Here is a 25,790-nt window from a genome sequence, read left to right on the forward strand (position 1 = left end):
GTCTCTAGAGGAGAGGAAAATTTCTCTCATTTTAGGACTGTGATTATTCCTTTTTTTTGTAGGTTCCCTTGATGAATCTTTCAGGTTTTTTTAAATATTCTTTGATCTAAAAGTACATTGAAGTTATCATTTCCAAAGTGGTAATTTTAGCCCCAAATCTCTAAAAAGCTAAATAATACAGTTGAATGAATGCTTTGGTGCTGGTTGTGCTTCTGAAGCACTTGGGATAAATGTCTGAAAAGGTCTTTGAAATTTAAATGCATAAAAAGAATGTATTTTATTGAAGTTCGTGTTCATACTGCAGATCCAGCCCAGACTTACAATGAGCAAATTGCCTCTTCAAGCAAATATCTTTCCTATGACTACAATGGCTTATATCCAGGATGTTGGTGTTCGTTTGACGCTTCATTCAGCCCAGTCTCTAGGTGTTGCAAGCTTGAAAAATGGTAAGTAGAAGATGATAGACATTAAAGAAGCCTATCCTTCATGATTCTCTGAAATAGTTAATTCAGAGATTACCGTGGCTACTAGAATTTGAAGAAAGGAAATATGTTTCTCCGGCTCTGACAAGTTTTAGAATATGTCCATAATGGAGGAGGTAGAGGTTGTTCCCCCATGAGATCCTGTCGTCTTCAATGGAAGATCTGTCTGAAACTAGAGACAGAGGAAGGAGCTTACAAAAAAGACAAAATGAGCAATAAATTGTCAGTGTCCTGGTTTCAGCTGGGATAGAGTTAATTTTCCTCCTGGACTCTGTGTTTTGGATTTACCATGAGAACAATGTTGATAACACTGATGCTTTCAGTTGTTGCTAAAAAAATAAGGGCTCTTTTCAGTTTCCCATCTTCAGCTAATGAGCAGGTGTGCCAGAGCTGGGAAGGAGCATAGTCAAGCAGCAAGCCCAAGCTGGCCAATGGAAATATTTCATATAATTGATGTCATGCTCAGTATATAAATGGGGTTTACCAGGGGGCAGGAATTTTTTTTTTTTTTTTTTTTTTTTTTCTCCCCCAGGAGTTTGAACTTTTCCGTGAGTTTGGTCTTTCTCCGTAAGTTTGGCAAGTTCTGAGTTCTTTCTCCTCCCCATCCTGCTGGGGGGAAAGAGGAGGGGTGAGCAGGCAGCTGTCTGGTGCTTAGTTGCCAGCTGCTGAGTTAAACCGCAACAACCAGGTGTTTTTCACCCAAGAACGCTGATGGAACTCAAGGATGAAACAGCAGAACCAAGTGGTTTATCCTCTTTTGCACTGCTCTGGTAGCAGAGGGCTGAAGATGGATGACGTGATGCTGATCATGTTTTTTGTTTTGTTTGTTTGCTTTAGGACAGAAAGCACTAGTGTTAAGGTATACATAGGACAGCCTAACATCCCTGTCAAAGAAAACAATAGCAGCTTTTCTGAAGACTAGCATTAGTGAAATAAAGGATAAAAATGACTCTGGGTAAGAATCAACATACTTCTGAAGCAAAATCATACCTCACAAATTTAATAGAGTACTTAAAAGAAAGACCTGATGAATATGTTGACAAGAGAAATCAATTCATATTAACAATTCTAAAAGGGACGCAGTCTTGTCCCTCGCGGCAGAGAAGGCTGTGATGAATGGCTAGGTGGGATAGAAACAGAGGTCCATTGTTCAGTCTATACCGCTACCAGAATGAGGATGTATTCAAATAAAGCTCACATGTAGTGGAAAAAATAAGGTATATAATTCACAATTTAAGATCTGTAATTCCTTGCTGTAATATACTATGCATTTAAATTTGCATGGTTTTGAGAAACATTGGAAGGAAAACTTAGAAGAAAAAAAGCCCGTCAGAAACTATGCGAAAACCTGCTTCCCAGTTTCTTTTCCGAAAAATGCCATACTAGTGTCTGTTCTGACAAAAGATGAATACTATACCAGATTGAAGGCAGTATTAGTAAATCCAGTTCATTTTAGGTCAATGAGTTAGCATTGACCTATAGACCAATGCCTTAATAAAGCCACAGTGGAAAATACCAGTCTTTTGTTCCAAGACCACTTGATACAAGGCCTAAACCACATTTTTTCATACCTTCCATTGCTAGAAACCAAATTCCTTTGGGCCTGATCTTGTGAATGAACATGACACCACCAAATGTTTGTAGGCACTTGTTACATAGGTATGGGAGACTAAATTAGCATGCAGAGGCTATGTTACCATGTGATAGTCTCTACTTGTTCTTTTAATGTCCTAGTCTCTGTGTCGTGGAATAATGGAACATCCACAAGAGTGGATCCACAGACAGTCCCCAGAGACCCCCCCGCACTCTGTCAAGTTAGGGAAGTTAAGTCTAGCCCTGTTTGACATGTTACAGTAAGAATCAGGGAGAAACTGACTTTCAGTGAGCATTGTTTTCAACTTAGTTAGAGGACATGAGAGGCTTTTCTTCTACTTCAGTTAAATAAAAGAGCTAAGTAAGTACCCCATAACTGGTCAAGGCATTAATGTCTTAACTAAGTCACTTTTTGGCAAGCTCTATTATGTCACTCAAGGTTAAGAGGTGGTTAGCAATATCAAATATTTACTCTGAGCCCACTACAAAAAAAAAAAAAAGGAGGAGAATCTATTCATCTGACTTGTTACCATTAGGTAACATTTCATGAAATGAACTGTGTGTGCTGCCTTTGTCCTGAGGGCGTGATGGACTCCTTAAAAGAGAACAAAACTGAAGCTGAAGGTTTTGTGGCTGCTGGAAGTCATGTGCTTCATGACACTTCATTTGAAGGCCCTTCAGAATCTCAAAGGGATCCTGGAAGAAAATTCCAAAATTTTACAGTTTAGGCAAGAGCCTTCAGTAGCTGTGTGACTGTGTGTCTCAAGGCGTAACCAACCATGTGAGATTTATATGAACAGCTGATTACTTTTCACTTCTCATTCTTGGATTAGAGACAGGTTCCTCACTATGGAGCAGTTAACTCTCATGCTGTCAGATAATCGCAGCAGTATGGAGTAAGATCTCTCACTGTATTGTCAGCAGTCTTCGACATCAGTTTCTGAGACTTGATTTAAAACTGTAAAGTACATATGCCACAGCTTTGTTCCTACTTTCCATCTCTCTTCTTATTTGTGGGATTGGATCCATAATAATTTTTTAATGTTAGATGCTGAACATCCTCCACCTTGTAAATTCCACCAGTTCTGCTCTGCTCTAATTTACTACTTAGTGGATTATGCTCCATGCTCCAGGGAAAACCTCCAGCTGGATGGGATTCACCACTGTCATTTACAGGTGGACTTCCCTGCAGTCTAATGGATAATGAATGGGTTGGTGGGAATCACTTATGCCCTGAAGCCTCATGCAATACACTTAAACCATTTTAAGCCAGAAATTTCCCTAAACCAATCTTTTTTAATCTTTGACCCACCTTTATAATGGTTTTTATCTCTGACTTTAGCAGCACTCATCATTTTGTTTGTGTTTTCTGCTCACAGTCACCTTAAGAATCATAAAGCTTTATTTTGTCCTAGCTTCTTAAAGAATGTTAGAAATGCAGTTAGGTAGGTTTGGATCTAGATCTTCTAAGTTTTGTTTGAAAACTTTGCAAAGTTTATCACAGGTTTGTCCTTCTTACTGTGGTTCTAGCTCTCTTTCGGGGACATCATACCTGTCTGTCAGCTCATGTTTGTACAGCAATCCACAAAGACCATCAGTCTGAGACACACTACTAGCCTTGTGCTGTAGTTAAAAATGATTGGTTGTTTCTTACTCAATGCCAGCAAAATTCTGTCCTGGATACAGAAAATCTGGTTTTACTTGAGGGAAAGGAAGAACAAATATTTAGGATAATTTGATAAGTATTTGTAGAACAATGAAGAGTTATAAAAGAGATTGCCTTACTAAGCAGCCTTTTTTAGTAGCTTAAATTGTACATTTCTTATTTAGGAAACAAGTACTTCAGTCTGCAGTTTTATTTAGGAAACAAGTACACTTGTTTGAAGATTCAGTGTGCAAAGATATGAACTTCATCTTCCGTAAGGCTATGTATGATTTAACATCATGCTTAAAGGGCTATTCTGAATGGCAGTGTTACAGTTCAGTATAAACTCAGAATTTCATACTCAGTGTTCTTCTGGTGCAAAGTTCTTTCCTGCTCCCACAAGTGAAAATACCCTTACAAAGAGGAGTGATTGTGAGTGTTTATATACTCATAGTGCCTACCTGTTTTTCCTTCTGCCTCCAACTGTGAAACAAAAACAAAAAAAAAAAAGAAAAAAATGTGTTTGGGAGGTGCACTATTTTGTGGACTGTAAGATGAAGACAGTTCCTCTACAGAAGGTCTCTCCATACAGCTGCAGACACTTGGGGTGATTTTCCTCTTTGGTGTTTAATGTGCCAAGTATCCTTGTTACAAATAATAGTTAATAGTAATAACTTGTCATGCTAAACTTCCTTTAGACTCTTACGTTTAAAATGTGCAGGACCTTCTGCTGAAAGGCTTGTGGAGTTTTTTGAAAGGTTATAAACAGCCAAAGCCCAAAGGTATTAACTGTTTTCATAATCAGTTGTAACAATATTGATCTGCTATTACTCTGCCATATGCAAGAGAAAAATTATGATTCTTTATAGATAATATTTTAGAGGATTTTTAGTATGTTTAATAAAACTTTACATACTCTTGTTACCACTGTAATCCTTGTATTGCTCTTTCAGGTCAGTTGGAAGTGATCATGGATCGTCGACTTATGCAGGATGACAACCGTGGCCTTGGACAAGGTGTCCAAGATAACAAGATTACAGCTAATATCTTTCGACTTCTGCTGGAAAGGAGACATGGAACAGATGTGGTAGGATTCACTGTCTGGATTTTTCTGGCTAATTAAGATATAAATATTTACTTTTGTTGCAACAACTGTGAAGTCAGTAAAGAAATTCTTCCATGAGCAGAACTCAGGAGACAGCTTCCAGGGGATTTTTGTCAGCTTGCTTGAGTATTCTCATCATAAAGACTTAATCTTTCAGTGTTTCTCACACAAATACCTGCAGTATCTGCTTGCTTACTCACACTTAAGGATATGACTGGCGCACTGTTATGGAATTCACTTCTTTCTTTTTTCCTTTTTTTTTTTTACTGAGGAAGCTTTTAAGAAATTGCTAATTAGCAAGACGTCTGCTTCTTAACAAAGTTATCTGAATCTGAACAAAGGTTGACAAATTATTTCACATGAGTGGGTGGAAAGAGAAAACATCTTATAAATTTAATTGTCTTAGGAAATAAGATTTAAGTGGAAATATTTAGATGCCAGACACATAAACCCTCCCATTTCATTATGATTCTGGTAAAGTTGAGACCATTTTGTTGTAAGGGTTCTTTTTACTTGCACACATCATCTCAGTTCATCTTTTTCTGTATTAGTCTTTTAGATAATTTCCATTCTCTTTCAGTTCTTTGCATATTCTCTCTTTGCTTTTTTTTCTATCATTTTTGAGGACAAAATAAGTAGTACATCTTCATACTGAGGAAGTAGAATCATGATGACAGCACTGAGTGTATTTTAAAATCATCACATAGCTAAAGATGAGAGGTTGTATACTGAGCTGGTAATGAATATACAGATAAATTGGAATTAATTCTGGTTTATAATGGATATCATTAACCACTGTGAGAGGATGATAGTGTCAAGCTTAAAGCTAATTTCCATGACTTAATGATTGACAGTGGTTTTTTTTTTTAGGTTGTACATGTCATTATGATTTTCTACTTCATCGTCCTGTGTAATACAGGCAGCATACTAACTGCATTTATCAGGGTGGTGTGCAAATATCTAAGCTAAGTCTAGTTCTGCAGCAGTCTAGATATGACAACAAAGAGCATTGCACAGGTTAATCTACCTTTGCAAGAAGAAACCTGCAGAAGGATCTATAATGCCACAGTAAACTACTTTAGTACCCAGGGTAATTTGTGTTGTATTAAATTAGAATGTGAAGCTTGTGAGTAAGAATTACTGGCCATGGAAATCTGTGTTTACAGTAGCAAATAATTTGAAAAAACAGGAGCAGATTATATCACTCAGTACCATGGTGCTTGCATTGACACTGCGTAGTTTTGATATTTTGCATAGAACCATAAAATAACTCAATAAAAGGTATCTCTGGCAGTCTTCTACTCCAGTACCTGCACAATGCAGGTCAATTTTTGTGTCAGAACAAACTTAAAAAACTGTCAAAAGGATTAGTCATCAATTGAGACTGTAATGGAGATGTGAAGAGTTAGAGCACCTTTGGTGCGTACCTCCAGGGGAGCTTCTTGGTTACTTCCTTTTAAAAGAAAACTAGTCCGTGCATGCTGAGACCCTTCCACAAAGTAGCACAGAGCCTGCTTAAGTGGAGTTGCCCGTAAGTTTAGTTTCAGAATGGCACTGCTGCCTCAAACCAAAACACTCTTGCGGAAAATAGTTTGAAGTTACCTCAATTACAGTAGAGGCACCCTAAACAACTCTGGGATTGTCTGGTTAGTGAAACATTTACATATGTCTTTGCAGACATTTACCAGTTTACTTGGGATACCAGTCAGACATCAGCTTAGTAGAATAACAATGTATTTCCCTTTTCTTATTAAAATCCTTTCCTTTCCTCCATTTTTGAAAGATTCTGTGCAAGTTGTTGAGAATCTTTCAAAGGAGAAGCAACAGTCAGCTGCTATGATCTTTGAGGTGTTTTGAGTATATGTGTTCCGGTATCTACCTTCCTTCCCCCTGACCCTTCCCGCTGAGCTTATAATAGTTTTAAATAGCTGCAGAGTAGGCCTTTAAGGGAAGTTGGTTCTTATACACTCTTGCAGGGACTTGAAAAGAAGGGGGATCAAAGCTATGGGGGAATGGGCACAGTCAAAGAGGTGATGTTGGCCCCACTGATACAGTGTGCACAACCCCCAGGAGCCAAGCAAGATGTTCTAAGGAAACATTATCTTTCTGGTGTTATATTTGGAACTACCCTTTGCTATATTAAGAGAGTTCTACCATTTTATTTTTCAAAATTTCTCTGAACATCAGTAACATTTTCAGATTCATGTAGCTGTTTCAGGTATGTTAAAGTAAGGAAGAGTAGGGTAGTAGTCCCCTTTCTTTCTGTTTTGTTAAATGTACAACAATATTTTTTAGTGCATTCTTACTTAAAGTAGTTGCTGTAATAGTTTAAAAATATCACTGTCAGAAAAATTATGAAGAAATTATGTGCAGTTTATATATGTAATCAGCTGCAGTGTGACTCATACACTGACCCTAATTTTGTTGTCAAGCCCTATTTTGTTATTGACTTCAGGAACCACGGAAGCTACAGGAGGAGAGACTTGTAATCACTTAGCATCTTTGCCAGTACAAGCTTTTCCTAAAGTGTATTCCAAAATATTTCATTCTGCTTTTTCTCAAAAACAGTTCTGAAGAACAGGATTTTTTTCTGCTCTTTGGAACTCTTTCTCAGAAAATGAGAGTGTGTGGAGTGTAGGATGTGCAGTTCTTTAAAATTCATTAAAATAAATATGCACCACTGGTGTAATTACTGTGGAGTTTTTTGGTTATGACAATATGAACTAAAAGTTTGTTTTATTTTACATCTCTGAAATACTTTTTTCTTCCTGAACCCAACCCTGAACAGTAGGTATTAGTGGCAGAGTCAAACCACATGAATGTCCTGAAGTGTAAGATGGGCCGGTCCTGTGGGTAGGTACAATTCGTAATAATCTCTAGCATAGTCAGTTAGCCTGTATTCTACTAAGTCCCTAATCCTAATGTTACTTGGGTTTTGTCTCTTGAATTCTAGCTCATCTAGCCAGTAGTAAATACTCATGCTGATCTTGCCTCTGTGCGAAAGATTTCAGGTTGATTTGTTTTGCTGAAGGTTTGGGGTTTTTTTTCTCCTAAGCTGGATACTACAGAAGGTGTGTTCAGAATACTGGTGTTGTTCATTAAGCAAGCCATGTATGTAGTAAGAGCTGGGCAAATCACATTTCAGTTTACATTATACTTGCCTGATTTATTAACAACTGTGTCCCTCAGACTTCTGTTGATGTTAGTGTGTTTTGATACAATTTCTATATACATCTTTTTCTCCTCCTCGTAGATGTAACTATTCTGCTTATATGTTCATTTTCTTCCTTCTGAGGGTTACGGAGCACTGGAACAGGTTGCCCAGGGGGGTTGTGGATTCTCCTTCTCTTTCAAGACCCACCTGGACAAGGTCCTGTGCAGCCTGCTTTGGGTGACCCTGCTTTGGCAGGGGGATTGGACTAGATGATCATAGAATCTTAGAAAGTTTTGGGTCAGAAGGGACCCCTAGAGGTCATCTACTCCAACCCCCCTGCAGCGAGCCGGGACACCGCTAACTAGATCTGGTTGCTCAGAGCCCTGATCAACCTGGTCTTGAATGTTTCCAGGGACTGGGCCTCCACTACCTCTCTGGGCAACCCATTCCAGTGTTTCACCACCCTCATTGTAAAGAATTGCTTCCTTATATCTAGCCTAAACCTACCCTGTTTTAGTTTAAAGCCATTACCCCTCGTCCTGTCACTGCTGTCTCTACTAAAAAGATTGTCCCCATCTTTCCTATAGGCTCCCTTTAAGTACTGAAAGGCTGCAATCAGGTCTCCCCGCAGCCTTCTCTTCTCCAGGCTGAACAAGCCCAACTCTCTCAGCCTGTCCTCATAGGAGAGGTGCTCCAGCCCTCGGATCATTTTTGTAGCCCTCCTTTGGACCCGCTCCAACAGTTCCATGTCCTTCTTGTGCTGAGGGCTCCAGAGCTGAACTCAGGACTCCAGGTGAGGTCTCACCAGAGCAGAGTAGAGGGACAGAATCACCTCTCTCGACCTGCTGGCCACGCTTCTCTTGATGCAGCCCAGGACACGGTTGGCCCTCTGGGCTGCCAGCGCACATTGCCAGCTCATGTCCAGCCTTTCGTCTATCAGTACCCCCAAGTCCCTCTCAGCAGGGCTGCTCTCGATCCTTTCATCCCCCAGCCTGTATTGATACCGGGGATTACCCCGACCCAGGTGTAGGACCTTGCACTTGACCTTGTTGAACCTCATGAGGTTCACACAGGCCCACCTCTCCAGCTTTTCCAGGTCCCTCTGGATGGCATCCCGTCCTTCTGGTGTATCATCGCACCACCCAGCTTGGTGTCATCTGCAGACTTGCTGAGGGTACACTCGATGTCGCTGTCCATGTCATTGATAAATATATTGAACAGCACCGGTCCCAGTACGGACCCCTGCGGGACTCCACTCGTCACTGGTCTCCATCCGGACACTGAGCCGTTGACCACTACCCTTTGGCCGCAACCATCCAACCAATTCCTTATCCACTAAACAGTCTACCCATCAAATCCATGGCTCTCCAATTTAGAGAGAAGAATGTTGTGGGGTACCGTGTCAAAGGCTTTACAAAATCCAGATAGATGATATCCATAGGTTTTCCCTTATCCACTCTTGTTGTTACATCATCATAGAAAGCCACTAGGTTGGTGAGGCAGGACTTGCCCTTGGTGAAGCCATGCTGGCTGTCTCGAATCACCTCCCTGGCCTCCATGTGCCTTAGCATATCTTCTAGGAGGATCTGTTCCATGATCTTCCCAGGCACAGAGGTGAGGCTGACAGGTCGGTAGTTCCCAGGGTTTTCCTTTCTACCCTTTTTGAAAAGGGGCACAATGTTTCCCTTTTTCCAGTCACTGGGGACTTCTCCTGACTGCCATGACTTTTCAAATATCATGGAGAGTGGTTTGGCAACTACATCAACCAGTTCCCTCAGGACTCTGGGATGCATCTTATCAGGTCCTGTGGACTTCTGTACGTTTAGGTTCCTCAGGAGGTCCCAAACCTCACTTACAGCAGAAGGGATTTTACCATCCTGGTCTCCTTCATGCCATTCATTGACTCGGGAGGGGTGAGAAGAGAGGTTGCCAGTGAAGACTGAGGCAAAAAAGTTGTTGAGTATCTCAGCTTTCTGTTCTTCTGCTGTTACCAGTTTGCCGGTCTTGCTCATGAGTGGGGGTACGCTTTCTTTGACCATCTTTTTCCAGCTGACATACCTGTAGAAGCCCTTCTTGTTATTTTTCACATCCCTTGCCAAGCTCAGCTCCAGCTGTGCCTTGGCCTTCCTGACCCCATCCCTACACAACCGGGCAGCTTCCCTATACTCTTCCCCGAAGCCAGTCCCTGCTTCCACTGCCTGTGCAGTTCCCTCTTCTTCCTTAGTTTGACCAGCAGGTCTTGCCTCAGCCATGCCGGTCTCTTCCCTTCTCTGCCCGACTTCTTACACTTGGGGATCGAGAGCTCTTGTGCTCTCTGGAATACATCCTTAAAGACCTGCCAGCTCTGTTCTGTTCCCCTGTTCCTGAGGACTGTTTCCCAGGGAGTCCTTCTGACTATCTCCTTGAAGATGAAGATTGTGTAAGGACAAATTCTTTACTGTGAGGGTGGTGAGGCCGTGGTACAGATTGCCCAGAGAAGATGTGACTGCCCCCTCCCTTGAAGTGTGCAACACCAGGTCAGATGGGGCTTTGAGCAACCTGGTCTAGTGGAACGTGTCCCTGGCCATGGCAGGGGACTTGGAACTAGATGATTAGAGTCCCTTCCAACCTAAACCATTCTGTGATTAATCTTTGGATTGTAGAGAAAGAAACAAATTTTTCTTTCCATATTTTTCTTTGGGAAGCTTTCAGTTCTTTGGCTGACCATCTCAGTTGCTGTCAGTTGCTGGATTATGACTGAGAGATGTTTAGCAATATTGTCTCCGTATGTTTCAGAACTAGAGATTCTCTGAAGAGTCTTTTTACTCCACAGGTTAGATTTTCCAGAGTCCTGCCAATTGATTTTCTGATTTTCTGAACCCATGAGAAAGAAATTTGGTAAAAATTGTTTCCTCGGACAACGTGAGAGAGTGAGAGCCTTTTCCTTCCTGAATAGTCCAGGTGGCTTGATATCAGGCTGTTCTGATGTGTGTTTGATGTAGCAGGCCCAGAATTCGATCTGTTTCCAGATCTTTTCTGAATGCACTGACATCCAAAGTCAGCATCTTCATTTCAGCATGTTTAATCAGATAATTTGAGTGCTAGTGGGATTTTGGAGTTACATATAAATTTCTTTCCTGACTAGGGCTTTTTACAGCAGAGAACAGTCTAGAGGAGGAGTAAATAGTCAAGATTTGTGATTTGATATTGCCTGCCTCAGTTTCCTTTACTTACTTTCATATGGGAAATTTAAGACTACTTGTCTGTGTTAAAAAGTTAACTGTTTCTCTGTTAGCTCAGCTGAAGTCCAGTTATCAACTGTTTCAGCTTTGCTTGCTTCTTTACAGTATTTTCCATTTCTTTCTTCCATTCAATTACTAAATGACTTCTGAAGAGTCTGATTAGTGTTTCCCCCCTCTAATTAAGGACCTCAGTTCTTCAATTTAAACTCTTTCCAGAAAACCCTTGAGTCTTTTCTTAATTGGTTCTGTCCTCTATTTTCGATAAAATAGCTAATTTCTGATATAAGGGCACTTTTTTATAGATGAGGCCATTCTTAGAACTTGTTGCAAATTGTAACCTAAGGTTAGATGGGAGTGTGGTTTTGTTGTTAGTTTTTCCTCAAAACTAAATGTTTAGAATTATTTACCTCTGTTTTGATGACAAGGAAAGATCCTGTATGAGGATTTATTTACATCTATTGCACAGTCATTCAAGCAGTTGTGTTTCAACAGGGACAGATTCCAATTGGATAACTGTATGAATGGGCTACAAGATTGTTAAAAAAGGCAGTATTTGCTTTGATTAGAGCTCATTAAGCCAGCACTCAGCTGTATCAGTGGTATTTGTCAGAATGTTGCTAGGACATAATGTTTGTAAGGCTGCCAGTGGAGCTCCATTTACACTTTGATTGCTAAACACTGTCATTGAAGTTGAGGAAATAATGCCACTTTTGAGAGAACAGTACTTTAATTAGGTTAGCAGTACTTTAATTAGGTGGAGTCTGTGGGACTACGTCTTCTGATTTAACATCAGCAGGGTACTGCTGAAAGCCACCCACATAGTAGGAGTGCGTATAGAATAACTGTTCTTCCAAATGTGTTGTTTGTATGTGTAAACCCTTCTCAGCTTTCTCTTTCTTCAGAGTTCTGTTTAAATTTTGGATCACTAGATTGAAAGCGCAAAGACGTACTGCAATCCTTTCATGACTGTGATATTCTTAGGGAGGAGCGGGATTTGAAGAATCCCTTCTGGATCTTCTGTGATCCCATTGCTGTTACACTGATTTGCCGCATGACTGCACTTCTGTTGGTACAGTCGTCCAAAACTGACTGTCATTCCAGATGTGGGAATAGAAGATTCAAGACAAAATCTCTGCCTAAGTCTTAATGCAGCTCTTCAAAGTTTCAGAGTGGATAATGCTGAAGTACAATGCTTACAGCTGTGTTACGACATCTAAACACAGCAGGAGCAAAAATGAACCAGTCAGCTCTGGTTCTAGCATTTGCCAGAGTCCTTGAAGACTGCTTCTCTGCAATCCTCAGTTGTTTCCAGCATCTAGGAATTGAGGAGCCATGCTTCGTGGTTCTGCTACTGGTTATCTGAGAATTTTTCCCATTGCCCATTAATAGTGAATTATTCTCTCCCACCCATATTATTCTTCAAAGTTTACAGTGTCTTTCCTTCCATCTTTCCTGGTTTTTCAACTGCAATGTATGTTACTGCATCTTTATATTAAAACCACCTTTTTTTATCCACATTGCTTCTATTAGCCTTAGAGGAGGCTTTGAAGGATTCAGTCCTAGAAGATTTACCTGCCCTCTGCTATCTTTTCCTAGCCAAGGCTGAGGATTTCTCTGATATTTTTACCATGGTCTATTTCTCACTTTCATGTCAGCCAATACACAAACTTGCCTCCCGTTTTTTCCTGTGCTTCTGGTCTCTGGGATTTGGGAAAGGTTGTGACCCATGGGTTTCATGCTTGTGTTTACGTACACAGCATTTTTCTGTACATGGAACAGAAGCTCTCAGAAAGATCTCATGTCACGTCATCTCAAATGACCTTGGTAGCATTTTCTGAGGAACATCTTGTTCTGAAATTATGAGGACATCTAAATTAGTTCTGTCTGTTTTCAGCAAGCACTGTACTTCCAGGCATAAAGTTGTGTTTAGTAGGATGATTTATTCCATAACAAACTGTGACCCTTCTCCAAGTAAGTATTTGGGATGTCTTACAGTGAGAATTTGCATGTAGATACAACATTCAGAAAAACCCACCATTGTTTCTGTGAAGGCTTACCCTTCTTCCACTTTGCAACTCCTTGGAGTCCCTTGGCTCTGAGAAATCTGGAGTTGAGAAGAGCTCTGCTGGATATGGGGCATGCGCGTCTGTCTTCAACATGTTTGTAGTGTATATTAGGCAGTGGAGGAAATGTCTGAACACGAATTCTGTTTAGGCAAAATTGCTGATCTCAAATGCTTTGAGTGTGAATGCCCAATGTTTAAAAGTCTGTACAAAAAACTGGGCTCAAATAACTGTTGTTGCTAGAGAGTAGTTTTGTCTTCTGCTCGTTCTCAGGTAACATGGCTGGAAGTAGGAACCACTTGCAAGGGTTTTTGATACATCTTTTGTTTTAAATAATGTAATAGGATTAATACATTATTTGACTGATTCATGTTTATTTGTAAGATACTCTAGGAGACCTTTTTTAAGTTCTCAGATGCAAGCAATCAACTTATTTTAGAGAAAAAAGATTCAATAATAGTATCAAAACATGATAAAATGTTTTCGCTGACATTAGCACGTTTGTGGCAACAGAGTAAACACTGTTCCTTTTTAGCTGAAACAGTGATTTCTTCTTTGAAAGGACATGTATATGCACATTTTCCCTGTGGGTAGAGTGTGGATGCAGTCACTTGAACTGAAGACTTTTACCTTTAGCTATACTTAGAGTAAGCTTGCTCATACTTTAATTGGAAAAGAAGAAAATCATGACAAGGAAGTTTGCCAGTGCTGCTGAATCATTCAAGGCAATACAAAAAAAAATCTAGGCTAACTGAGGAACTGGGGGACTCAAGAATGATTAAGCATGCAGTAAAGTGGCAGATGGAATTCCATATAAATAAATGTAGTGAGGCGCATGGAGGAGCTATCCTCTAAAACGATAAACTATTACCATTTTTGGAAAGTAATTTAGGGGTCATAATAGATCTGTAAAAATACTAGCCTCAATGCTTAGTAGCTGCCAAAGAGTCAAACAGTATTAGTCATTACTGAGAAAAGCTCCAGGAACAAAACAGAAATTATCATCTTGCATCAATTCAGCTCTGACATATTTTCAGTTGCTACACTGTCAGATGTATTTAACACTACTGCAGAGATATAAATAAATGTGCACACATGTACATGCACCCCAAACCAGGAATTACTGTTATGGTTGTCCGTTATAAGCTGATAAATATGCCTTCCTTTTGCTTTAAGTATCTCCCATTTATTTTTTATTTCCATATTTTCATCCTATCATAAAATAACAAATTTAATATAGCAATGCTTAAGATACTGTTTTAAGTAAAATTTCTGTGAAGTTTTCCCTAAAAATCACCTGTTTACTATAAGCAAGCAGGGATTTATCTGATGATACAAGGAAAAAGAGCAAAGCAAGTTTTCACGCATTTCTGCCATTTCTTCACTGGCATTCTAAAACAGAAATTGTCTATTTAAAGTTCCTTTGTTTTCGTTTCTGGATTCTATGGATCTCTAACTAGCTGTTGACTTGGTCATCTCAGGTTTGTAACACACCTTCTACAGCCCTGTAAAAGCACTGCAAATACAAAACTTGGGAAAGTGTAAAACTTTTAAGATCTTGGGAGACAGTCCCTTCAGTTCCTGCTGGCATCACTTTGAAATAAAACTGCTGGAAGAAATCTTTAACATTGCAGACAAAGACAAAGATACTAGTTGCAATTTCTTCCAGCAAACAGTTGTAAAAAGTTAGGATTTAAAAAGAAAGAGGGATGTAGGATACAAGTTAGATGAATCTGAAGAAAGTAGGTAAGAAATACAGGACAGAAAATTTATACAGAAAAGGAAGCCTGCAAAAGGCTAGCTGGCTGTCAGTATTCGAGTAGATACCGAATAGATAGGAGCAACTTGCAATAGTAGTAGGTGGTTTCTTTCTCTAACTACATTTTTTTTACACAGAAGACCGAGGAATGATGTTAAATGAGGTGTAATCTAATGATGATTTTGAAAGATGTACTAATGGTTTGTAAAAACAGAAAGTATATCTAGTACTAGAAGAGAATTTGTGGATGATCAGAAGTTTCCAGAATCAATTCAATGGACAGTCTATAAATTAGATTTTTCTATTAAATTAATGAAATCATACATAAATTAAATGGGTTTCAATATTTAGAGATGATGGTATATTAACTTGATGTCACAAACATTTTCTCTTGTATTTTGCAGACTGAAGAGAAGGCATCAGTCAGTTTTCCCTCACTTCTCAGCCATATGACTTCTTCTTTCTTAAATCATCCTGTAATTCCAATGACAACATATGCAGATTCAGGTGTCCCAGAAATGCTGAATACTTTTTCTCCTCTCATGTCATCCATGCCTTGTGACATGCATATAGTCAATCTGAGGACAATCCAATCAAAGGTAAGGTCAAACCACTATGTTTATGAGCAAACATACGATATAGCATATTAATATATTCTAATCAAATAATTTATTCTAGGAAAGTAATTTGTGGGAGTGTTTTTATAGGGTATGATGAGCTGCAGCATGATGACTAGTTTTTGTTAATTCTACAAGAACTAGAGACTTGTGCCTGTTTGAGTAATGTGAAATACAGGAATTATTTTTTCACAACATAATAATCTGCATAGTGCCTTATTTTGTCTCTGGAGAGTGCACATTCAATATGTTGCCACAGCTTAAGAGCAGAAGAATTCCTGTACTTTGGCCTTTTCTGTATTAAGAAGAATTAAATTTAAGGTCATTAGACTTTGTTCTGAGTAAAATATTTTGTGTTTTTAATAAAGCATATAATTTTAAACCCATGTGATTCCATTTGGAAGACTTAACAAAATCTACTACATCTTAACATCTATAGGAATAAATTGTTAAAACTTTTTTAAGCTTAAATACAAAACCTAACATCAGCTTACAGTCCTTGGTTCCTGTGAAACTGTTCTCTGGTAGGTTTACAAAAACCCCCAAACACCATCGGGATAAAAACAAACAAACAAACAAACTGGTCTGTACGCGGTATTTTTCCTTGCAAAGGAACTTAGACAATTATAACCATCATATTTCAAGTTTCTGTTGATAAACTACAGAAGTAGAACCGTTTGTGCATCCTTCTTCCACCAGCTTTTGTATAAATTCTTTTAAGTTTTTTCAACACTTTTTAAAATGTGGATATATTAACTTTGTGCTGTATTGCAATAGCACTCACCAGTGCTGTTACCATAGATGAAATCCCTTTTTAATTCTGCTGTGATTAGGTACTTACAAGCTACAGTTCTGCTTTCTCCCTTAGAGTCTCTGAAGGAGAACTGCTTATCTATAATAACCTCAGATTATATTCAGAATATCTGCAAAACTTGCCATTAGCTACTGTTTTATCATAGTTCTTAGTTTTTAGTCTTAATCCTTATTTTAAAACTTAAAAGGATTAGTCTACTTTCTCACACTTTCTCTGTTAGTAGTTCAGTCTCGTGTACACTCCTTCAGCTGTGACTGTTTCTTATTTTGAATTTCAAAGTGGAATAACTCTGGGTTCTGCGTGTCTTATGCCTTTGAAGAGTTAGGAGGAAGCTTGATATTGAATTAAATCTTCATGTGAGATGTGTGTTCTACACTTCACTGTAAAATGTTTTCATTTACCTCAGCCAGCTCAGCAACACCTGTTTGCTTCAGCATGTCAGGTTCAGAGGCAGACCTTCACGAACATCACCCCTCTCCCTTTGAGGTCTAATCTTCCTCAGCTAGTTTGTACCATGTGGCCATGAAATCTGTCAAATAGAAGTCTGACTCTGTGTCTGATTTCTTGAGTTCAGTGTTAATACTCATAGATGTATTCTGTGATTTTATCTGGGCTATACTGGCCCCACTGTCCCAGTTAGTATAAGATTGTTTGAGGCTATGATCAATTCCCTGTTCACAACTGCATATTTCAGTGATTACTTGATTGACAGCTTTTGACCTTGCAGCATTACTTTGTGCACTTCAAAGTGAAAGTTATCAGTAGTCATAGGACAGGTACAGAACAGTTCTTCCGCACAGCAGAAATGGTGCTATGCCTTAAAATTAGTTTCCTGCATGCAAAAATGGCCTTTTAAAATCTCTCTTCGCCTTTTGCTTCCTTTCTGTGACTTCCAGAAATTTGAATGACAAGTGTCATATTTCTGGCTAACTGTCGCAATTAGTTTGTTTCTGGAAATGTAGACCACTTCTCCATTGCTTTAGCTGTTCATGTTGTTTTTCTAGAAGTTATATCGTTACAATGTCAAATAACATGGTACCAAATTGAAATAAAGTGTTATTAAGATTTAAGGAAGAAATCAGAATGCATGAAAATGCATCAAAACATAAATAAGGAAAAACATAAAGGGAATTCCTAGTTTCCCTTTAAACTCTGCTCTTCTCAGTGGGAAGAACATTGCTATTGTAAGATGTGTGATCTTGTCATGGAAGTGTCCAATGCCTTAGGAGAATGAAATTTAGACAAATTTTTAATAAAGCTCTAGATTTTAAACTTTTTGATGCAGACTTTACCTATTGTAAATAGACTGAGCCTCAAAGTTCTAAAACTGAGTACCTTTGTCCCTTTATACTAAATCTAAATACATATTTTTGTCACGTTGCTTGAACTTTTCAATGAGTGTCTGTTAGCTTACAGTGATCAGATAAAAAAGTGTTTAAACGACTTTTCTTTTCTCATCAAAATTTTAGCAGCATTGCCCTGGGATACTGCTTATGAGAAAGCATAGAATTTTTTTTTCCCATCTAGAAGCCTGATGTGAGAATTGCATTTTATTTCTCGGAGATCAAAATCAAATCAAACTTTGGCAGCTCTACCAAGAAAGGCAGTCAGAGATTTGATAGTATGGTGGTTAGGGAATTTTTGTCATATAATAATGCTGTGAAGTTTTACAAGATTTAAGGATTTTGTTGTTTGTTGAAAACAGAAATTTGTTACAAGTTTTCATGCAGTTAGCATGGTTGTGTTTAGGTGTGTTTGATGTAAATTAGGTTCATCCTTGCTCAGACATTCCTGAGGCTTGCATACACTTAATGTAATTTACCTAGAGATGATAAAAGAATAGGTAAGTTAAAGTAGTTGCGGAGTCTGTGGCATCTTATTCAGTCTTACACCTGCTTTGATAATAGGTTAGAACAGCTTAATTTATTACACATGGATACTATGTCCATGCTAAAGTCCTGGGAGTTCTAAAAGGCTGACTGCTATATCATAGATGTTTATACTTACCAAAACTCTTTACCTGAAGGTGTCATTAATTGTTTATTACTTTTCTGTTATATTTTTTTCAAATCTTAATTATAATAATATTTAATTTTAAAAACTTACAAGATTAAATATTCATGCCATCATTTGAAATGCATAAATGCATTTGTTATGCAGATTACTCCAAGGTAATTCCACTGTAATAGAGAAAGTGTTGATACCCATTACTGGCTTGCTATTTTTAACATCAATTTACCCCATAGGAAGCCAGAAATTTACAGTATGAATTTTAATATTTCACTAATCTTATGTTTAGGCAGATGTTATTATTTTGTGTGCATAAAAATGTCTGGTTTTATGTGCAACACTGTCACATGAGTGACAGTGAAAACCAAGTCAGGTATTTCATAATTGGAGATGAAAAATAATTTGTCACTTCATCATTATTACCTTACTTAATGTAGAAAGTAGTACTGTGTTTCCAATAAACAGGATAAGAACTTCTTCAACCATCAATGATATTAAGCACTGCAAACTTGTTTGAATATTCTGACTGTAGACAGCATTCATTAATTAAAAACCTGATTTTAGGTGGTTATAAACTAATGTTGTTCATGAAAATCTGGTCAAACTCGGTTTTATTCATCATTTATAAACTATGCAAAGTTTTTACGAGTCAATGTTTTACTGAAAAATATCTCATTTCAATTCCAAGTATTGAGTGAATTTTTACTATTTTAAATTAGGAACTTATTTAGAAGACTGTAACATTATCAGATTACCACTTTTTATTATCTGAATGAGTACTTAATGCTATGAATATGTCATACTATGAAGCTGCATCATGCGGGGTTTCAAAAAGCTGGTTCAAGCTGTTCCAAGATCTCCTTCATTAGAGGAAAATTTGGTTTGGACCTGAAGCCTGTTAGCTTAAGACCTCTCGTTTGTTACACCTTCAAGAGCTGAAGCATCACAAAGTGCCGAGTGCTTGTTGACATAAGTTTCTCCAAGGCAGTAGGTATTTAGTGAAGTACCAGAAATGAACCTAACTCATGGCAGAGACTTTTGGGAAAAAGCACCAGTACAATTACAAGGAAAACAGAAATGAATTAGAGAAAAATAGCCTGAAGAGCTGGCATAGCTGTGGATAGAACCATCTTTTTTTATGCCCTTATTAGATACGTAATAAGATGAAGAGCTGAAGAGTGTAAAACAAAACCAAAAAGAGAAAAAAAGTAACGCATTGTAGAAAATAAATGACTAAGACAAGTGTAGTGATACAGCAAACAGCTTGCAGCATGAGGGGCATCTCGTCATGTGCACTTCCTGTGGTGTGAAGATACTTTGCATGCATATTCATCTATAATGCAAAGAATTTTTTTTCTGTTACTCTTGGTGTAAGAGTGGTTTTATACATCTTAAAGAAAAAAAATGAAGTTTTTGTGTAACCTGAAGTTTCCCAGCCATTTCTAGGCCTTGACTTTGTTTTCTGAAATACATATCAAAACAAGGTTCTGATTTGAGGCATTTATATGCTCTCCTTGTGACCATTCATTCTAAGTGGTTTTAGTGATTTGTTCCAAACTAGGAAGTTAAGATTGTGGGACACTCTTGGGTTACTCATTGATGCCTGCTGAGGCTCAAGAGAACTGTTACCTGTAAACATAAAATTTATATAATTTTTGTAATTTTTTGTACAGTTTCATGTACACCTGAAACTGAGTTGGATTTTAAAGGGCATCTTTGCAAAGTGAAAGCTTGATGGAATACAGTCAGAATGAGTGTTTATAGCTGACTATTGTAATTAGCATAAGATTTTTAGTTTGGTTTTGGTTTTGCCGTATAATTATTCTGGGAAGCCAGTTAGTACAACTGTGATAGCTACGCTTAAATTCTGAGTATATATGTGTGCATCTTTTGAGCTTTGAACTCCTTGGTTAACAATTTATATTCTGTAGCACTTTGTATATCTAAACTCTCTTTGCTGTTTAGCCCTTTCTGTATTTAGTCTTCTAGACATTAAAAGAAACATTACTGTTCAGTCTATGCTGAATATTATTTAAGGCAGAAGTGGCTCTATCATTTTAAGGTAATGATAATTTTATGAGGTCCTAAAATGTCTTCTAGCCCTGCTACTTTCTGAGTAATTTTTTATTTTGTTTATTTGTAGGTAGATACTGAGCCATCTGATGAAGCTGCTCTGATTCTTCACAGAAAGGGATTTGACTGTAGATTTTCAAACAGAGATATGGGTCTGCTCTGTTCCACTACTCAGGGAAAGGTATACTGACATTTTGTGGGTAGCTTACCTTACAAGTATTGCAGAAACACTAATACTTATGTCAAATTATAGGTGATGTCTAGGTAGTTATTTCTAAAGAGCTATACCTTTGGGATAACAGTTAAGTTTATCTTGAAAGCTGCTTTCGATTTGATAAAGATACAGATCTGCTGGTGTGTAGGAGTGACCTTTCAAGCATCAACAAGCAAAATTCTAGGTCGATTTTATTCTCATTAACTCCATATAAATCTTATTTTCATATGACACCTATCAGTATTTCTCAAATAATTTTTAAAAGTATTTTAGAACTTTACTAAGTAAATTCTGAAGTGTATCTTTTCAGTAATTTTAATATATCCACAAATCATCTGATTCTTACATTGAAGACTGTCTTGTTATAGCATGTCCTTTGTGTACCCATGCTCACTTACGTGACCTGCACCATTGCAAATACCTGAGTGTTTTGCGATAGCTGTAGAATTGATGTGATATAGAAAATTACGAAATATAAATCATACAACTTTATTCTGACCGTTACAGATGGACTAGATGGTTATGAATCTGTAGCAATTTTGTAATCAAATTTTGAAATAGGTTTGGGATTTTCTTTAAGCAGAGGAGTAAGTGTTGTCTTGTTTAGAAACAAGAAGAGTTTTAATCCAAATATTTCTGATCAGTTTTTTTAATATATTGATGTAACTTACTTGCTTTGAAATGTGGCAAGTGAACACTGCCTATAAAGATCTAATTTAGTGTATAGTACTTGAGACATATTACTTAAAAATATTCATAATCTTTGGTGTAAGTATTGCTGTGCTGATACCTGTAAGGAGATGCATCATTTGGATCATTGTTAGAGATTAGGTTAAGTCAAGTGTGAGGTGTACATACTGTATTTTCTAAAGACTTTTTTTTTTTCTTTTCAGCTAAAGGTGCATAAACTCTTTAACAAATTCAGAGTGGAAAGTCTTACACCCTCATCTTTATCTCTGATGCATTCACCTCCAGATGCCAGAAATATAAGTGAAATAAATATGAGTTCTATGGAGGTAAATACGTTCCGGATTCGGCTAAGATGAAATCTGGCTTTTATACTCAGATAGAGGAATCTGCAATTATATCTCCTCTAAGTTTCACGTGCAATAAGCAGCACATTATTATTATTCCAGCTTCTGGATACTGTGAGAAAAACATGCATTTTATAATTGTTTTGACCAACACAGTGAAAAGCCATGTTGCAAGCAACTTGTTTGTTTTTTGGTTTGTGGGTTTGTTGGTTTTTTTTTTCATAAAATAGCAACATCAGTATAAGTTAATGCAACAAGTGAAGATATTTCTAAGGAAGTTAACCTCTCAACAGATTAAAAATCTCAGGTTAAGTGCTAATTATTGATGTTTCTGGTGTTTTAATTTTCATAAAGAGGGGACTGGATTTTCAACAGCCTTCTTTGCTGATCCTTGATGAATTTATGTACAAATAATTCAGTGTAGAAAGTCCTGATGCAGCTTGGAAATAAAATGGAATAAAATGTTCTTGTGTAGTAGCTAATGTCCAAATATTTACAATCATTTATATAAATGACAATAATCTCGATTTATTCCACAATTAATTTCAATTTATTCAACACAAAGGGGATTATTAATTGTGGTAAAATGAAAGCCTGCAGTACTTGTGATAAGTAATGGTAGACTTTAATACTTCTACCATTCACCTGGGTTATGTAAATAGGAAAACATGAACCTACAGAATAATTTTTGCAATGGAAATGTTTAATAGAAGTCCCATTTTGTTACTTGACACACTGGGATATGTGCAATTATTCCATTATCATGTATGATGAGAAACGTCCATAATTATCATGAATACAAGATTTTTTATAAAACTCATTTAGATACCAGTGTTCTCTGAAATGAGTTTTCTATTTCAAGATTATCATACCAAGATAAATGTGCCTTATTTTTTGATATGTCTTGTTACAGTTTTGGTGTCTATGTTAATGGTTTTGGGGGAAAGGTAGTTTATATGATACTTATGCTGTGTATCTCCTATTTGACAATACTGGCCCACACTCTGATCTATGTCCTCCTGCGCCAAGTTTGTGCTATCTTATTCTGAACATTTTGACTATTTGAATGTATTAAAAAGATGTCATAACATGAAACACAGACAAAGAAAACAATTACTGTAAAATCTAAATTCAGCTGCTTTCAAGGAACTTGCAACTTGATGCAGAGTTGATAGTAAGCAAGACACAGTTTGGAAACCCATCAAAACATGTGCTTGCATATCACAGACTGTGGTGACCTGTTAATTCAGAATCACGTGCCTATATTTTAAACAACATTTTTCAAACTTGCAACCTCACTTACATTGCCACTGTTCACATTACTGAAGAATGGAGTCTTAATTTTTGCTTTGTTCTCAAATCTTAAGTAATGCATATTTAGTGCTGAAGCCATTAAAGTGTGAAAAATATTTTCCTAAGTAGAGCTGCTGTTTACAGTTAATATATATAAACATGCACTTGAGTATGATCCCATTTTCTAGTCTTCATTTATCTTCATAACTCTTTCTTCTGTCTCATGCTTTAGTTTTCCATACATCATTTCTTACCTTCAATGCTAATGCATGAAAAGTCATTGTAACTGGTAAAAAAGTGTGCTATTTTCTAACTCTATTATCATCTACTGTATTTAATTTCATCATTGTTGCTCCACAGTGTATCAAATTATATCATGCAGCTACAGACTATCTTAAAAGAAAATGAAAGTGAAACTTTGATTTTATGCATTGTCACAAGTTGGATCGCTGTTGAGATTGTGTAGACTTCCCTGCTTAATTCAATCTACTGTGTGTTTTGTAATTAATGGGATACTTAGTAGGACCTGGTGCAAGTTATATCAAGAATAGAAGAACCACTAACCACGAATGGAATAATCAAATGGATCCAGTTAATGGATGTTTTCATGCAATAAACATGTACTGTAACTTTTCATAGCTGTAGTATTTGAAAATACTATTTTTTGTTGGAACTCAAAGCTTGGTAGACTTGCCAGCAGAAATTTCTCATAGCATTTATTTTGTTGCATCCTGAGAACTAAAATGCTTCAGAGACTTTTAAGTGCTCTGCGCAAGAGAGCTTTCAAAATACTATTTCAGTTTTGTTAGGCAGAAAAGTAAAATTTTGATGCAATAAATTTCTAAAGTATTTTGCCTGTTGGAGTTGCTTCCAAAAGATGTTTCATACAGCATTTTGATCTTTTATCATCAGCTGTACAGTCATGATGCCTAAATCTTCCTTAACCAGCAGATTTAATCTTTGTTCCTTTATTTTGCATTTTTATGTGACAGCAGAACAGCTTTCAATTTGGGATCCTTTCCTGAAGTCTTTAACTAAGTCAAAACTCCAGTCAAAGTGTGATAATAAATTTTACTTTAATTGGTTCAGAATGTGGCTGCCGGTGGCTTTGGGTTTTGGGTTTTTTTTCAACAAATATGCTGTGTTTTTGTTATATTGAATATTTCAATTAAGGTCTTGTGTTTTCTGTGCATTCATCATCTAATTTGGTTATATTATTTCATTTTTTTTCTGTTTTTATAGCTGTTGGGTTTATAATTGCTGGTTAAGAGAACCAAGCATCCTTACCTTCCAGTATGGTTTTAAAGACAATGCTTTGTAAGAAATGGTTTAAAACCTTGTAATTACTTACCATGTCCAAGTTGTACCTGTACTGATTTTTTTTTTCTTTACATTCCTTTATCTTAAATGTCTTTGGTTTACTTGCTCATATTGTCTGAAACAAACTGATTTCAACTGAAGGTTTTTGATATTTTTCTCTTGGAAGGTTTTATATCTTATGGGGATATGTAAAATAAGATCTCTAATAAAAGATAATGTTACTGTGAGATGCGGTCAGTGTCATTAATACCTTAGCCATAGATAATTTAAATTAAAAAAAAAAAAGCATGCCTTCTTTGAGAAAGTTGACATATCAGTAGCTTTTGAGGATGACAGTTGTCTGTAGTGAGATGAACTCCTGACGAAAGATGCAATCCATTTCACAGTTGCCAAACAGGAGAAGATAAATACTAACTTCAGCGACATAAACATGTGCTTGCACAGTGTGGGAAGGGAATGGGTACCTCTTCTTTCACAAACGAAAGCTTGCACTGACTTAGCAGAACATAGTAGAAGGTGTAAAATTCTAGATTTTTTTTTTTTACTGGAATTAATCTGGGTTCTCTTTTAAGTGTTTGAGAGTAGTGAAATGGAGGCTGTTATTGTAAATTAAATTAAATTAACACACCATTAGAAAATAAAGTAAAAATATCAGTTCAACTGTAGATACTTTACAGGTCTGCTTCCCAACGTGCTGATGGAGCTTGATCATAATGAGTTGCAAAGACAGTTAGTATAAATTTCATTCAGTGCCTGAAGCTATTTGATATAGGACTGCATAGCCTTAGCTACAAGTATAAAAGTATACATATACACATACTATGTAAATCCCCATAATTTGAAAGCTGGTGTTTCAAGATGAAACATAAAAAGTATAGAACATCTAACTGCAGCAGGCAAGGATGGTTATTAGTCCAATTTAAAGCACCCATTCAATGTTTTATGGTCATCCTAGTCTGGAATCCATTAATATCAGCATGAGCATCTGGGCAGAACATAATTCCAGTTACCAATAAAGTCTTCTTTCTGGAATTAAATTAACTGTATTTGCTGTATACCTGTCCAAGACGTTTTAAAATGACAGGTGCTAGATGTCTCTGTGTGTCCTTACAGATATTTACACTGAAGTACATTGCTCAGATTTAACAGGTTTTTGACTTGTGATGAGTTATATATATGACAAAATATAAAATAGAGCTTAGATCTTTGTTCTGTTTATTTCAAGACAGCTACCTCTGTCATTATAGTAAGAATTTTCAACAACAAAAATCAGCCAAAGTTATTAATTTTGACACTCTTTTAGTAGTAGTATTCCTACTACTTAATAGAGGAAGGAAAAAAAATTTATTGCATTATCTAAAATAAGCTCAATTCGTTGGAGAACTACTGGGAT

The 25,790-nt window shown here is 37.1% G+C and overlaps 1 protein-coding gene across 1 annotated transcript in view; it reads left to right on the forward strand.

Moving 5' to 3' along the window:
• The window catches only part of MAN2A1 (mannosidase alpha class 2A member 1), a 120,190-nt gene extending 95,566 nt beyond the window's left edge, over positions 1 to 24,624 (forward strand). The window contains exons 18-22 of the mRNA XM_075410527.1: positions 305 to 446; positions 4,674 to 4,807; positions 15,427 to 15,621; positions 20,607 to 20,717; positions 21,644 to 24,624. Of these exons, the coding sequence (XP_075266642.1) occupies positions 305 to 446; positions 4,674 to 4,807; positions 15,427 to 15,621; positions 20,607 to 20,717; positions 21,644 to 21,796 (735 nt within the window). The 3' untranslated portion in view covers positions 21,797 to 24,624. The remainder of the gene's footprint in view (positions 1 to 304; positions 447 to 4,673; positions 4,808 to 15,426; positions 15,622 to 20,606; positions 20,718 to 21,643) is intronic.
• Positions 24,625 to 25,790: the final 1,166 nt, after the last annotated feature.

Source organism: Opisthocomus hoazin, chromosome Z, assembly GCF_030867145.1.
Source record: "Opisthocomus hoazin isolate bOpiHoa1 chromosome Z, bOpiHoa1.hap1, whole genome shotgun sequence".
NCBI classification, from domain to species: Eukaryota; Metazoa; Chordata; class Aves; order Opisthocomiformes; family Opisthocomidae; genus Opisthocomus; species Opisthocomus hoazin.